A 16162-nucleotide genomic window follows, 5' to 3' on the forward strand; every position below is an offset into this window, starting at 1 on the left:
ATATGCAAATCTGGCCAATTGTAAAAAATTTTAACACCAAAGAAACTGCTTTCTTTCGCAGCAGCAGTCTGGTGCTGCAGGATCAGGCGTGTCAAGGGTGCAAGAGAGAGATCGCCTTCTTTTTCTTCCTAAAAAATTTGAAGAACCTTTTATTTTCCCACGCGCAAGCGGATTTATTGCGCGTAAATATTATATTATGTACCTTCTTGAACGAAATGTTTCATCTACGTGCAGACTGACTACGTATGATATACACGTACGTATCGTGACCCATGTGATTATCTAGGCTGGTGGTTGTTAACGGTTTTGGTGTATGCTTATACGCATGCGTGCAATACCTATCCGCGTCTTATACATAGCTACGAACTGTGAAGATGAACCGAACGGGATTGGAAACCATTCTTCTCAGCCGGGACAACATTAATTAAATAGCGTGCAATGGCGATGTTATCGCATTTTCGCACGTTCGAAGAACCCCATGATCAATGACCCCGCCTCGCATTCGGATAGGTTATCTCTAATGCCTTCTTCACATTCGCCGGTTACGGTTTTTAATACCTTGGCCATTCTTTCAAGCATCCTGACACCTTTTCATCGAATTGCACTCCACGTGCACAATGGTTTGCCAAATTTTTTAAATCAACTACAGTGCTTTTCTCAATTTTGACGAATTTACGAAACTTTTTCTTTCGTTATGAAGTGCAGTCCAAGCAATATAGAATAAAAAAAATATATATACTCATGTGAAAAACTCTGAAATTTTATACTTTACGTAAATATTAAAAAATGCGACAAATTGTTACAGAAACAACCGTCCATTCGAACATGCTTCGTTATTTTGAGACAAGACTTTGCATCGTGTTCGGTTTTAGTATTGAGTGTTTTAAGTAAAATGTAATATATTTTCTGATAATGAGTATTGAATTATAGAAGAATCACCGCTAGATACGTATTGGGGCATATCTATTACGTAAGTTGCTATTTTTCTTCCCTATACCTACGGGTCAATAGTTGTAGCATAGCTGTTGATTGCTCTACGAAATGAGTCATCCCGAGTGATTACGCAATCCGGAACGTTGAATAATCCAAGAGATGATAAACTAGCTGAAATTCGAAATACCTCGATTTCCTGTAACCGAAAATGTGGTTTATCCTGACCGCTCTTTGACGGAATCAAAGTGCAAAAAACGACTCGAAAATATCAATCGGCTTAACACTCAAGAGTTCCTTTTCTCAAATTCATACGTTGACTTAATTTAAAGGAAGTATTTTTCAAATCAGCCAAACTATTATAATCGAATAACGAAATATGGCAGCAATGGACTAAAACAGATTCCATTTTTCGAGTAATATAGATGTGGGTGATTCCTAGCTGAGCTTTCCCCCAATTTTTATTCATCTCTACGAAACTGAATATTGGTACCGCGTATTAAACTTGACCCGTGTTTCTGTCAAAGGTTACGTGGCTGCGGCGCAGGGACAGACAGCTACTGACGGTGGGAACGACGACGCATTCAGTGGACAGTCGGTTCATGGTGAGACCGTCGACGTCGGATTGGACGCTGCTGATCCGGGGAGTGACTTTGCAGGACGCGGGTCTATACGAGTGCCAGGTGAGGGTGGAAAAGAAAGAACAAAAATTTCTCGGGGTCCTCGACGGCCTAGTTATCGGCCGGTCGACAGTTCTCGCAAATTCCAACAGGTGTATAAGATGCGCATAATACCGATCCGATTAACTTCACCGGCGTCCTGATTAATCACCCGTAATTTATTGCAACTATGATGTGATTCCCACTTCCACTAGATATACAAGGCTCGTTCTGGATATAGATTTCTGTACCAACATTTTACCGACGCTTAGCCAAGACACAAGCTCTTCTCTGGAATGTTGAAGAGTGGAGTATATCCCGGTATAATTGACTTTATCGATCATCGGATCACTTAGTTGAGTGACGTTATCGACCGTCCAATAATTTTGTTGTTCTGCCTTACCAACAATTTGCTCTACCTCACCTTAATTGCAACCCCTTTTTACCCTACCAGCGTTCGAGGTCTGGCACAGACGCAAACCTTTTTTTCGGGAATGCTTAACGATATCGCTGCTATCTACCTTTTTTTGTTACCACGGCAATCTTCTTCCAACAATTTCTTTTGAGAATAAGAGTGCGAGAAAAGGGAGACGGCAGAGTGAATAGAATTGAGCAGAATTTATTGAAAATATCCATGGCAATATTGGGCAAGGCGAGAAGTACAGTTAAAGAAAAACTATTGAAATGAAATAAGTCATCTTACTCTGTATTCTTTCTTCAACTGTATTTCTTTAACTGTACTTCTAGCTTTGCCCAACATTTCCATGGGTAATTTGCACCCATCTTAGGTGAGTAGGTAGGCATTATAGTACGAGTAAAGCGAGACAGATAAGCACAGAAAGAAGAGCAATAACGCTCACAGAAAATATACAAAGCAGATAAGTAAGCGCGTATAAAATACATAAATAAGTAGAGTAAAAGAAAATAAATAAAGTAGCACAACATAAATGAGTAAGTGAGGAGGTACAGTAGATAAAAATAAATGAGTGAGCAGAAAGATAAAAGAGAGAGAAAGAGAGAAGGATAGAAAAAAGTAGACCAAATTGTTACTGAGGTAAAGCAACGAAACTATCGGACAATCGATGGCGTTGGACAACTAAATGATCCAATGATCGATAAAGTCAATCAGCGTCAGGATATTCCCCATCCTCGAACATTATCGAAAAGGGTTTGTGTCTTAACCAAGTGTCGATAGAATGTCGGTACAGGAATCTGCATCCAGAACCGGCCTTGTATATCTACTCTTCTCGATCCCCGAATCTCGAAGAGAGCGGCTTTCATTTTAATCGAAACCTCGGAGGACATCAGGCTGGCGAAGGGTACCGATCCTCGCACTCGACGCTCTTCGAAATTTCATCCCCGCCCGTTTCCCCGGTCTCCAGGTGCCCACTGTACCCGTTCAGCACCAGTTCGCCCGGCTTAAGATCACCGAGGCGTACTCCGTCATCCCCGGGGCGCCGGACCTCCACGTCAAGCAGGGATCCAGCCTCCGGCTTGAGTGCCAACTCATCTCGGCCACCGAGCCCCCCATTTATGTCTTCTGGTACCGCCAGGGCAGGATGATAAACTACGACGCTGAGCCCGGCGTCAAGGTGGAGCCAACTAATACGGGCTCCATACTCATCGTCGATAAGACGAAACCGGCCCACGGTGGAAATTACACTTGCAAACCCAGCAACGCCAGGTCTGCCTATGTCGTCGTTCACATCATTGAGGGTGAGTTCGATGGAGTGGATTAGAGTCTCATCGGGGGGGATTTGTAGCGGCCACCGTGAATGATTTGCGGTTAGGTTCAAGAGTAATCGGCAGCACTGTCTGAGTCGAATGTTGGGAAAAGAGGGAAAACCGTTTGAATAATCTACAACAGTGTTATTTGTGACAATGGTGGCGAACGCGAATTAAGCAACATACCGACTATGTGCAAATGAAATGGTTCTCAGCAATTCCAAATTACAGATGTTAATCGTACTCTCTGTATTTGAATCAGTAAATATTCATTGATTTCCAGCGAGTGTATAGTGATTTTTCCTGTGGCATGCTTGCAAATGGAAATCAGTGAATTGTTACTGATTCAGAGAGTGAGATATCAACAATTTTCGAAGTGGTTTTTTTTTATTAGTACGTTCAAGATACTTCAACTCCGATGTTTTAAATCCAATCCTGATATCTGTGCGCTCATTCTGAACGTTAGTCAGTTTTCCACTAATTGTCTGAGATTAGATCAAGAAATCTTACCTTGCAGCACGGTTCTCAACGCGCAATAATGCAATTGTTGACCAACACTTTTGTGCAATACGAACCTAAATCTATTTTCTTTCGCTCTGAAGCTGACCGCAGTTTGTAAAACTTTTTGGACAATCTCGGAAAAACTCCACCATGAAGATGCTAGATGCCAACATTAGAATCGCATCAAAAACGCCAGAGTTCAATCATCTTAAAGGCTCCGATTACAAAACCTCTATTGGCATTGTTGATATCAAATTATTAACTTTTATTATTCAAATGTGCATCACTTCCATTAGTTGATGCGCATGCTGTTTCATTCGCAGTCACCGTCATTGGCATAAGTAACCCGATGGAATATTTTTTAATCGGTTCGTTCGCCTTACCTAATTTTTCTCACTCCCGTCGTCCTTACTCACACCAGAAAATACCTCGAATAAAGAAATGAAGAAATATGATACATAATTAATGAGTAATTGACTACTAAGACATGGCAGTGAAACTCCTTTAAAGTTTGACTGAAATATACAATCACAAACTTAGAAAAAGATTCTTTTCGAACAGATGAAACTTTCGAAGTACCTGAACATTCAAGTTCTTAAAAGATTAAAAATGTAACATCTTTTTATTGAATTTGATCAGCAAAAGTTTTTGTTGAATCTCGTTATAATTTTCGTTCGTTTAATTTGAAGAGACAATGGGTTTGAAGAAAAGTGAATATAAAAATTATCTATAATTGCCGTGTATCGTAATAATTGGGTGGAAAATACGACGTCAATCAGACCAAGATTTGTATCCACCTGAGTCTAAATGCTAAGAATTTTCATGGAAATCTTCCTTCTATAGCTTTACTCTGTGCATGGATCTTTTCTCCTTTTCCTTATAAGGTATAATTTGCTTTCGTTTTATGTTGCCTTAAATGGCTCCCCAGGTCCCGATTGTGTAGGAAACAGGAAAATTGGCGACTAGTGCAGCAGAACAAAGACGAGATTTCTTAAATGAATAACCCTTACTTAAAACTAAATTGACAGGAAAGTTGCGGCCTGATTTCAAAACAGAACGAAACGCAATCGGGCTGTGAGATCCACTTTATACTAATCGTGGGATAGGAACCGGATGCAATTATCGTTTGTCGAAAGCCGGAAACCGGTCGGAGAGGAGGCAAATTTAGAAACTGTTGGCTCTCGCGAATTTTCAATCCTCCACACACACCATGCGGATCTAATTCGGTACAACAGAAACGCGAGGAAATTACGTATCGCAATTAACTTTCGTCTCCCGGATGAATTCGGCGCAATTTAGATTTTTTTTCGCGTTACTTTTCATCACTATACAAGCGAAACCAATTCAATTACTGCAACTACTATCGAGTATGATTTAAACCTTTCGTCGTTGAAATTCTCTTTTTTTATGCTGATCATTTGAATTTCAAGAAGTTCCTGTAAATTTTAGATTTCTTCATCCAGCCGTTTTCGAAATCATCGCGGAACAGAAAAACCTGTTTTTCTGATGCCTGCGGTCTGAAACGTAATGATTCATTAAAATTGAAAGAAGTGATTTTTGACCGAAACCAGAACTTTTCTTACATCGCTATAGGTGATGAGAAGTAAAAATTGAAAACCACGAACTGCAGGGTATGCAGGGTAAAAAGTAGAAAAGAGGACTTCCTGACCACGTGACATCATACAAATTGATAGACGTAAACTTGCCTCGCGTCGTCGGTCTATCGATATTTTTTACAATTTCACTTCATGCATCGTTTTTTATTACCAAATAATTATTACGGTCACGTGGCAAATATATAAGGGTGTGCCATGTGAATATGACTTTTCACCCTGCAGGTACACGTGACACCCGGTCCCTCTCGTACGATAAAATTCCTGGCAGAAATTCCTCTTTTCCGGTGTCATAACTCCCCCTCTCGCATTTCCACCTGATACATTACACTTCCCTGCATGCATACACGCAGGGTTTCTATAAATATCCGAGTATCTGTACAATGCTTTAGGGTATAACCAACACGAGCAACAATATGTAGCGCAGACCGCGCGTGAATCAATGACGCTTTAACGTATCGCGTGAAATGAAAATTTTTACCACGTAACCGGATTCTTATCATGCACTGTTGTTTCCAACGTTTTATCTTTCATTCTTCTGGTCAGATATTTTATTCCAGTTTTTTCTAAACTCGATTGAAACTATTCTATTTATGGAAACCATACCACTATAATGAGGTCAAAGTGCAGATTGAAAAAGAAAACAGAATTATGTTTAAATTACGCATATAGTTTGCAACAATAGTTACACTGTCAGAAATTTTACGTGTCGTACACATAGATATTGCATGATCTAGTAAAATGGGTGTTGTCACGATAATGGTTTGAATATTGTTCAAATTATAAGAAAATTTGGTACAACTAGCTATTTAGTGTAATTATAATATCGCAATAATAACAAGAAATATAATTCGAGTGACGATAAACAAGAAACTGTATTTTTTGGCAATATTAAAAAATGAAAATATAATCAAGGAATGCATAGTAACCACAACTATGAGTTTCTATCGGTGTATGCACAGAAACTAGAAATTTAATATTTTTTATTGTTATCTGCCATGAAAGTGGCATAGAGAAATTTGAAGGGAGCAAAAATCAGTAGCCTCAATTATCAGTATTCATTTCTCTCTTTGTCTCACTACCTCTCTTCTAATTAAATCATTCAGGATGAACATCACGCAGTTTCACCGATCTGTGTACGCACACAAAATTCAATTAATAACGTTTCTGATACCTGCACGCAGTATGAAATGAAACTGACAATCCAATATCGCGTATTAATTCTTGTTCATATTCTATATTGTTTATTTATCCACTTTCCGACGGAACGCATCAGGGTTTGTATATCGTGCCTGCCGGATGAAAAACAACAAATCGATCCTTCGCAAAATCGGTATTTCTCTCCACGAATGTATAATATATTCGAGTCGGTTCGAGTGGTCACGCAAATAGGGTGAAAAAATATGAAAAATACATATCTGATCTGTACAAGTATCAGCGTGGCAGAAAAAAAATCACAACGAATATCCAAACAGCTGCGGTATTTCAATAGCAGAATATTGTATAAACATAGGTGATCGAAATTTGGAAATAGGATACAAAAAATTAAGATAATAATTCGTATATGTTTCTGCTACTTACGATGCATCGATGCATGTGCAATACATTTATAGGAATGTATCGTACATGAAAATTTGCACGCTTATTCAAAGTTTGATTCGACATACCAATGTAAATATTTTATTCCCTTAACGAGAAAAGTTAATTAATAGGTAGAGAGAATCACTTGTCAATGTATCAACTCCAGGACAACGAGAATTTCTGCACAATGTAGCGCATCGCAATACTTGAAATATATCGTTTGTCACGTGCGTGCATTTTTTGTTGTTTTTTTTTTTTGCCAATTAAAATAACAAGGCTGAAATTTGTCCGCTTCTCTTTCTCTTCATCTCAACTTCATTGCTAATCCCTTGCAGGGAAGTTGACGCGATTCTCCGGACGAGCACCTGCCTCTTCGGCAGATCGCGTAACCGACTAATTCCTTCCGTTTTCCGGCTTCTCACCGTGGCGGGTGACTCGCTTTAATTTACGTTTAATTAGCCACCGGTGTCGGGGTATCGCTATATGTATGTACTACGTATATGTATATATGCGCGCGGTCTGTAGGAGGAGAAAATTAAACTGCTAGGAGGACAGAACGCGGAGGGAAAACGCCCCCTGCAACATCCGCATTGTTGCACGGGGTACGAAATGATCGCCCGAACACTCAGCGTCTCTTTACGTACGCACTGCAGGGATACTCGGTACGATCTTGGCGACGATAATGACTCGCTCCGAAGGGACGGGCAGCGAAAACGGGATAGGGAAAGGGACTTTCGAGGGATTTAATTAGAGCGAGCCGGAGAGAGGAAGATACGCGGTGGTTGTTTGTTCTCTGCAGTGGCGAACGCCAAACCCCAAGAAAACTCCCCAATTGCTGTTTAATTGTTACACCGTTTCAGGGGAAAAATTATTTCGAGATATTCAAATTCAGGTTAACATATTCAGGGATTGATCGACGGCTAAATCGTCTGAACAAAAAAAAAAAATAAGGAGGAGAGAAAAATCCGTACGGCAAATATTCTCGAGCAGTGTTATTATAATTTGCGCAAGTAATCGCGAACAAGAAATTAATAATAGCCCTACTATGTAATGGATATGAATAAAAACAAATTCGAATAACACAATTTGCGATATAAACAATTTGAGAACAGATTCTATAAATAGAAAATCTCCAGAGTGAAAAAATTGACAACCAGTTTTATTCAGAATGGATAAAAATACAGGGTATTTCGAGACTATACCGCAGTATGTTGGGTTCCATACCGCTAAAGGGTACAAATATCGGTAAGACAGACTTACCGAATCATAATCACTTTAGTCAAGTCAAGCCATGTCATCGCTTTAACGTGATTACGGAACTCGATCACTGAACGCTCAATTCTTGCAGTTACAGTTTTCAATGGAAATTAAGAACTCGGACCTAATTATTTCAAAATACTCGACTTCACAATGCAGACATAAAAATCAGGTATTTTTTCGACACGGAATTTTCCTGTCACGACGTTTAACGTGTACTTACTGCGGTTACGCAGAACTCCAATTTCTTGCGGTCCAAAGCCTACATTTTCTGTCTCGACACTTTTTGCGTTAATTCATCTTTTCTACTAAAGCATAAGTTCATTAATTATAACGAACCACGATTTTGCATATAACGTTTTTGTGGTCACCTCCGGTACCACAGCAAAAAATTCACCTCACTCTCTGAGTATGATTTAGTGTGCAAGGATTATATTCACTGGAAACCAGTGACTATTTACCGATGCCAGTGAACTGATACCGCTTCATATTCCAGGATTCTCAGCGATTTGTAAAAAGATTGATACACCAAGAAAATCAGCAATGCATCAAATTCATCCAAATTAGACGAACGTTACATGTCCGGCATCGAATTTTCTTTCTTCTTCCATATCAATCGAATTTATCTTGATAGAATTTAGTTCACAGATCATATTTTATGACAGATTTTATTCGTTCTTGTTTGTCTGGAAAAATGTTAAAAAATAAAAAATCAGTGAAACTTCTGAATGACATTGAACAGTTCATATTCTTTCTTGTCTGTTTCCAGAGGAAGAGAAACCCGCCGCAATGCACGGCGGGGATCGTAGAAGCTCTTCGGGCTCTGCACCATCCCCAAGCATTCTACTGACGCTGATTTTCCTCCTCAGTGCGAGCTGGTTTCATCGAACGATCTCGAGGCACGTTGGACAATACCGATCCACCACGTGACTAAATGGAGTTGAAAAATTCCCGAGTCGTCTATCGAGTGAAATTTAGACAGCATTTATAAACGTACATTATACAATACTTGTGTAAAAAACTTATCTTCCTCCATTCGGGTGTGTTTTCGCATGTCTATTACAATTGTACAACAAATCTTACGAACAATTTGAGGCCAGGTCACGTGCAGATTATTTTACTTATCGCCCTCCGCCCCTGAAGGAAAGAATCCTCTTTACTTCAACCTCAGACCTTGCTTCGTGCACGCTGTGTAAATCTGAATAAAAAATAACAAATGGCTTTGGTAATTGCCCGTTGCTCGGCTCTGCGGCATCGGAAATTGGAAACGGTAGGTATTACAAGTACCTAGGAAATATAAGTATACCGAACGAGATAACGAGCTAATAAACCGCAAATAAATTCACGGTCCATGGACCTGTGATTACACATGATATGGATATTACCTGTTTGCCAATTATGGTTACACATAAGCGTTGAATTTTTTTTAATGCCTTTTAGAACTTTTTTTCTTCTCTACAGGTCATTACGATAACATTTTGAGCGTTGGAGAAAACGGGCTACGATTTTTGTCGAATTTAAATTGTTAAAAAAAAAAAAAAAATTCTTTTTCAAATTATGCAGATTGAATTATAATGCTGGTTATTTTTATTAAGTAATATATAAAAGACGGTATATATCTATGCAATTCTTAACAGAATTAAGTAACCCAATGAAGTTTGATGGAAAGTTATTTTATTCCTTCAGTAATGCATCGTTGGAAATTCAATTACGTTTGTAATACTAACTTAATCCGGAAGGTTAAATTATTCTAGCTGAGAAAATTATAATGCGAAAGTCAAATACATGAACGTTTTTAACTAATTTGGATTATAACCATGACACGGTTTGCGTTTGTAAATATATATTGTAAGATATTATTGTTGTGCTCTGATCGAGTACTTGAGTATTTAATATACATATATATGCTGTATACTATTGTATACCCTTCGCCTGCGTAAACTAATGCGTAGGTCTCGTTTTTCCAATCGTCTAATCGCTAACTGTAAATTTCGATAACAAATCATGTCATTTTTTTTTCCATTCCATTAGTATTTTCGACAGTAATAGCGCAAGTCGAATTTTAGATTTAAAAACTCCGTCTGATCCATTAACGCCCATAATCCCAGTAACGCTGAATTTCCTGAGAATTTACATAATACGCGTATAATTAATTGTACATGCGCGTACATAGCAATACCGCTACGTGTAACTATTGTATACAAGCATAAATTCCATAAATATTCATCGCATGTACAATGGCGGTAGATTTTACCCTATGAAATATTCATTATAAAAATAACTTGTCAGTCATATAATGCTTAATTACAAATTTTTATTGTTGTATAATTTACACGAAACATACTGACAAATTAACAAACTAATTACAAATGAACAGAAGATAATCGTAAGTTTACGTTGCATAAATTATAAATATTATATATTACACAATATACTTATAAGTATACGGAATCGAACCTTATAATATTATATACTTATACATATACATTAAACATGATACGATAAGAAGTAACCGTTAACAGAGAATAAAATAATTATGCCATAATAATAATAATAATAATAATAATAATAGTAATAATAATAACAAGCTCATTCAATGTTTAATGTGATCGGTGTAAATAAACTTACAACATAAATTACGCATGGTACCATATACCATCCATAATTCATTAGCAGACTTATGAATGATACATTATTCCTTAACTTTACCCTTATAAAATTACAGTCGAGTAGGTGGATGCTCCTCGTTAAGAATTTAATTATTCCTTGACCCAGTTCAGAGTAATGCAGTTATAGTTGGATTGAATAAATCGTCCAGAAGCCTTGCCGAAAGTAAATATTTTACATCCGTGTAAACCTTCGATCGTTCTCGAGTGCGGGGCTTCAAAACTATACAAGATTCAACGTAACTTAGTCAAAGAGACTGAAGTAATCTCATTCGTTTGATTCGAAGAAGCAATACTTAATTCAATGTGGCACCGTAAATAAATCTATAATTTTAAACGGTACACGTCTATAATTTCATTCTATCCGATATAATTTCTGATTAATTAAATAAATTACACCCGCAGTAATATTTTTCCAATAGAGCTTGAAAAATATCATCCAACGGTATCAAGTGCTCAATCGACTGTAATAGAAATATGCGACTAGCTTGAATATAAAATCCCTTGATACGAATAAATTTATCAGAGTGGATTGAACTTGATAATTTGAAATAAAACAAACCGTATGACGTCACAAATATATTCTTATTTTTTTTTATTTTTTTTATTTTTTTTATTATACTCTTTCAGGACATCACTTCCGGTTACATAACCAGTCCGCAGTGGAATATCGCTACTTTGTTCATAGTAGCGGCGATAATTCTCCTCCACGACAAGACTAAGCCCAGACCGGGAATCCTGGAGATTTTCGCAAGCACTTCTATATGCATAATCTCCTGTATACGATAAGAACAATCACGACACTTATATACCTGCTCAAGACTCATCAGACGGCACAAAGCCTCCTGAGCTATCTAGAATGTATCCTGCATATGCCGGGATTCTGGCATTTCGAGAAGAGGAATTACTTAAACGAGCCGCCACGGCGGCGGCTTAACGTCCCGACGTCTTATTAAGCTCTACCGCGAATAATCCAGAATCGTCAGACAAGTTATCGTTCTTCGCGAGAAAATTTTCGAGAGGTGTCTTAATCTCTGAGTTACTTAGAACTACAACGCACGTAAGCATCTTATAGGCAAGAAGACTGAGCTCGGTGTTGTTGGAGCAATTTATTCCCCGTGTCGTCAAATCACGTCGAACCATCGCGTTCGTCGTTCGTCAAACAAAACTGCCTTTTTTTCGTGTCAGAGAATATCGAACTATTGGAAAATCAGTTAGAAATTCTTTTAGTTTTATTAAAATATATTGAAGAATCATAGTGAAAATAATTAATGTCGAACGTGACACATTCATAAGACGTACAATTATGTGCAGGTCAAAAAAATTCGTAAAGCGGAAGTTTCAAAAGTGCGGTCATTTGTAGTAACAAAACAACACGAAGGAAATCACAGAAGCGTATGATTCGTCAGATTTCGATATTAACGATGCCTAATTTTGCACGTGAATTATGAATCTTCTATGCATTATCACGGATAAATCTCTTTCTTGATCCTTACCTTTGATAAATAAAATCCAGATACCTGCGATATTGCGTCCAAGATAACCGGTTACGAACTCATAATGGTAACAAAATGATGTTATCCTTATCCAAAATCTGTCTGACAATGAAACGATACGTAAAGAATTGATTAACATGTTAAAATATATTTTAGAACAATGTGATCTCTATGACAAGATGTTGTTAATAATGACAACAAATTCTTTAATGTTCTTACATGCATACGAGAAATCCAAGCAGGCAATCGGAGAATTGTTGAAATTTGAAGAATCGTCGGAAGACCTTGAAGGAGAGACGAAAGTTAGCGACGCGCGATGTCACCGTATACGCCAAAGCTCGACATTCCCTCGACGACTTTTACCCTACAGAGAGTGAAAATGGAAACTCGACTCGGAGCGTTTGCAGGCGAGCGGGGCGAGCCGGAACTCGCGAAATTTCCAAACAATACCCGTACTCCGAGTCTGCATAACGACGATAGCTGAGGTATAAGGTGCAGAGTGAATGCAGAGTGACCGAGACGCGGCCTACGAGTGTTCGGGACGGCTGCCCTCCGTTGTTCGCATTGTGCGAGTAGAGAGAACTTCCTGCGGCCTGAAACTCCCCGAAGCATTGTCTCCACCCGCATAATACAGGCGGCGATGACCGAGTCTGCGGGAGATCCGGAAGCTGTGAAAAATCTCGAAGGTGGTGAAAGAATGAAAGACTCAATCCTCTTTGTGGCTTAACCGCGTACAGTGTACACTTGTATTACTTAGCTTCTAAGGCGGGGAGCGAAGAGAGTCGGCTCGAGAAACCCAAGGAAACCAAAGTCCGCGGCACACAGAGCGAGGTGCACGAAAATTAAAAGGCCCCGCTGCGCGCTTTCTTCGCATTGTTGCTTCGAATACAAAAATAATCCGTCGAAAAAATCTCGCTACTCGAGAGGTACGCCTTTGCCTTTGCGCTAATACTTTTTTTTACACAACAAAGTGCTTCTGATGTTCTGAATCAGCTTCGTTATCCCGCCGACTTTCATGTCGAACGTCTGCAAGCGGCGAGGGTAAAGATTTAAGGATGTTTAATGAAAAGTTGTGAAAATAGGAAAAACCGTTCGATACATTTTGGAACGCGAAGGCGCGAAAATAGAGCTATTTGAGCCTACGTACCATCATAATAAATTTTGGATTTTGACTTTGGATTCGTTATCAGTGACCGGAACAACCCCTGCCTACTAATTTCTATCAAAGTCTGAATATTTTTAGATTTTTTCTCGCCATATTAGACTTGCCATTTTGGATTTTACAAATATGCCCTCAGATTCGCGGTCAGTGACCCCAAATCCTTGGGGTACCAAGGTTTACCCATTCTCAAGATATCATCATTTATATTTTATTTTTTGTATAATTGTTATTCAAATGATTCACAAAGTACTGAACCGATCAAAAATCTAATCAATTCTAAGTTGGCAAAAGCCTCGTCGATTGAGACCAAACTCGTTGAAATCCGATAACTCGTTCGTGAAATATCGTCGACGAAAAAATTGATTACATACATAAATACGAACGTCCATCCGAAAATCGTCGAAGTTGATTCTCTAGATCTCGAAATTTTGAGATCAGGTGAAAACTCAAGTTTTCATTTCCGGGGTTATGTCAATAACTTCCTTTTATTCTCTGGAAAACAGAGAAACGGGAAGTTGACAATTTCATAAAAGGTTTCTTAGTAAGAACGTTCAAAATCATTTAAAATCTGGTATTTTTATCTTATTCTATAATTTCCTTGGGCCCATTCTTCTCGCTGACGGTGATCCAAAAAATCTTCGAACAGTTCCAAGAAATAAAAAACACTCAGAAGATAACTTTTTGACAAACTATTTTCGACCTATTTCTATACATTTCTACGGTGAAAAAAAAAACAGTAGAAGGCATCGTGTGATGAATTGAACCTCGGACAATTAAGGGAACGGGAAATTAGCGAGATACGGGGGTTGAGAGAGAAGAGCGCGTGATCTGGGGTGAAACTTGATGAATATATTGTGTCGTATCAACGGAATCTTAAAAACTAATTAACAAAGAGGCCGGGTCCGCGTTGCGACCGGCCATGTTCGGGTCGGTAGCATTATTCTCTTAAATCTACTTAAAGCTGCGTGTGTGTCTGTATAGGAGTGTGGGGTGAGCGGAAGAGAGGTGGGCTTATCAGCGAATGATTAATTATTGTGAGTGGAGGAGCACGCTGGCTGACCTTGGGTGTGTGGGTGTGCGGTGGCGTCACTTCGTCTTCTTCTCTCTTCCGCGGGTTCGGGGCTTATTGTGACATCCGCGTCCATGTGGTCGTGCAACGTCACAATCGAATCAGAAACGTCGTAGTTGAAGCCTTTTCAACATTTGACTATAAAACCTGTCTGAAATCGTTGACATCTTAGCTTGTGCTACTAAAATTTACTCAGATTCACTTTTGTTGCATAGTTATAACGGTGTTCTATTTGAGTTCACCATCATTCGCGCAAACAATATTGCTGGAGAATTTGTGTACGTTTTTTTCTCTCGTCCCGATTTCTTCATTAGATTATGCAGAGTCCCATTTATCGTGAACTCACTTATGCCTTCCACTCAAGGAAGGCCACAATAACGAGCCTCCCCACCTCAGTCTCAAAGTTGGTTCCTTAGCTTCTGTATTAACGTCACGGTTTGCACATTATTCTCTGAACAAATACGTTCAGAGAACCGTTATAAACGTATAATAAGAAGATGATTGTGGACGAAACTCAAAGTTATGGTAACCGAGATGAAAATGAATGGGTCTTTTGCGTGTATAAATGTTGACCATTCAACAGTTTCGAATATTATTCTGACAAATGAGGTACAGTAATGTTCATTAATAGCTTCCCATGACTCACTATTTTTTTGGAATCAAAACCAATACGAGGTTTTCTTACATAAAAATTTCACATCTCTATGATTAATGTATGGTTTCATTCTCCTGTCACTTACGTCGCTAGTCATTGGCACATAAAATTTCATTGGAAAGGAAACTCGTTCCAGTTTTGATTCCGAAAAAATAGTAGGCCACTGGAAACCTATTAATGAATATTACTATATACGTTGTTCATTATAAATTTGACATAATACCCGTTCGTAAGGTGTTCGACCAGTCGATCATCCGAGGTCAGAGCCTGAACCCAAGCACTATGTTTACTCTGTCTCGAAACGCCGACCGATGAACAGCTACGGGCTAGCGGTTATATTATGCAGTTTCAATTCGTTCGTTTGCCATATTTGAATATTTGATCGTTGCCGGCGTTAACTCGAATCAGCAATTTGCAGACAGCCGTAAATTATTAGAGGCCAGTGGTACAAGAACGGGTGAAATGTGTTTTTGAGAACAACATCATGATGCAAGTGATTTTATACGAGTGCCAATGCCTCGGAGGTGCGTTGTCGTCGCTTTTGAAGAGCTTTCTGCAGCCGAATCTTGACATTGCGAGAACCTGAAGCACTACGTGAAGAGTGTGAATTGGTGCACAAGCGTTCCATGTGAGTATCCTTGTGCTCAATTACGAATTCATGCAAGCATTGAACACGTAAGCTCTGTTTTCAGTATACATAACGTGATTTCTCCTCTTAACTTCGATCGATGAACACGACAATCATTGAAGATAGTTGAATTCCTTGTTTTACATTCGTTCACGTGCCGACTTATTTTCAAAACTAGTTAGACTATATTCTTGTGCTTAGTGATTCAACAGCATTGTCT

At 38.7% G+C, this 16162-nt stretch overlaps 1 protein-coding gene across 1 annotated transcript in view; it reads left to right on the forward strand.

Moving 5' to 3' along the window:
• LOC124221646 (igLON family member 5-like) overlaps nt 1–11484 on the forward strand; it is an 81628-nt gene extending 70144 nt beyond the window's left edge. Inside the window, exons 4-6 of the mRNA XM_046631842.2 lie at nt 1458–1613; nt 2972–3305; nt 9036–11484. Coding sequence (XP_046487798.1) covers nt 1458–1613; nt 2972–3305; nt 9036–9196 — 651 coding nt within the window. The 3' untranslated portion in view covers nt 9197–11484. The remainder of the gene's footprint in view (nt 1–1457; nt 1614–2971; nt 3306–9035) is intronic.
• The last annotated feature ends 4678 nt before the right edge of the window (nt 11485–16162 follow it).

The sequence above is a fragment of the Neodiprion pinetum genome, chromosome 6 (genome assembly GCF_021155775.2).
Source record: "Neodiprion pinetum isolate iyNeoPine1 chromosome 6, iyNeoPine1.2, whole genome shotgun sequence".
Taxonomy (NCBI): domain Eukaryota; kingdom Metazoa; phylum Arthropoda; class Insecta; order Hymenoptera; family Diprionidae; genus Neodiprion; species Neodiprion pinetum.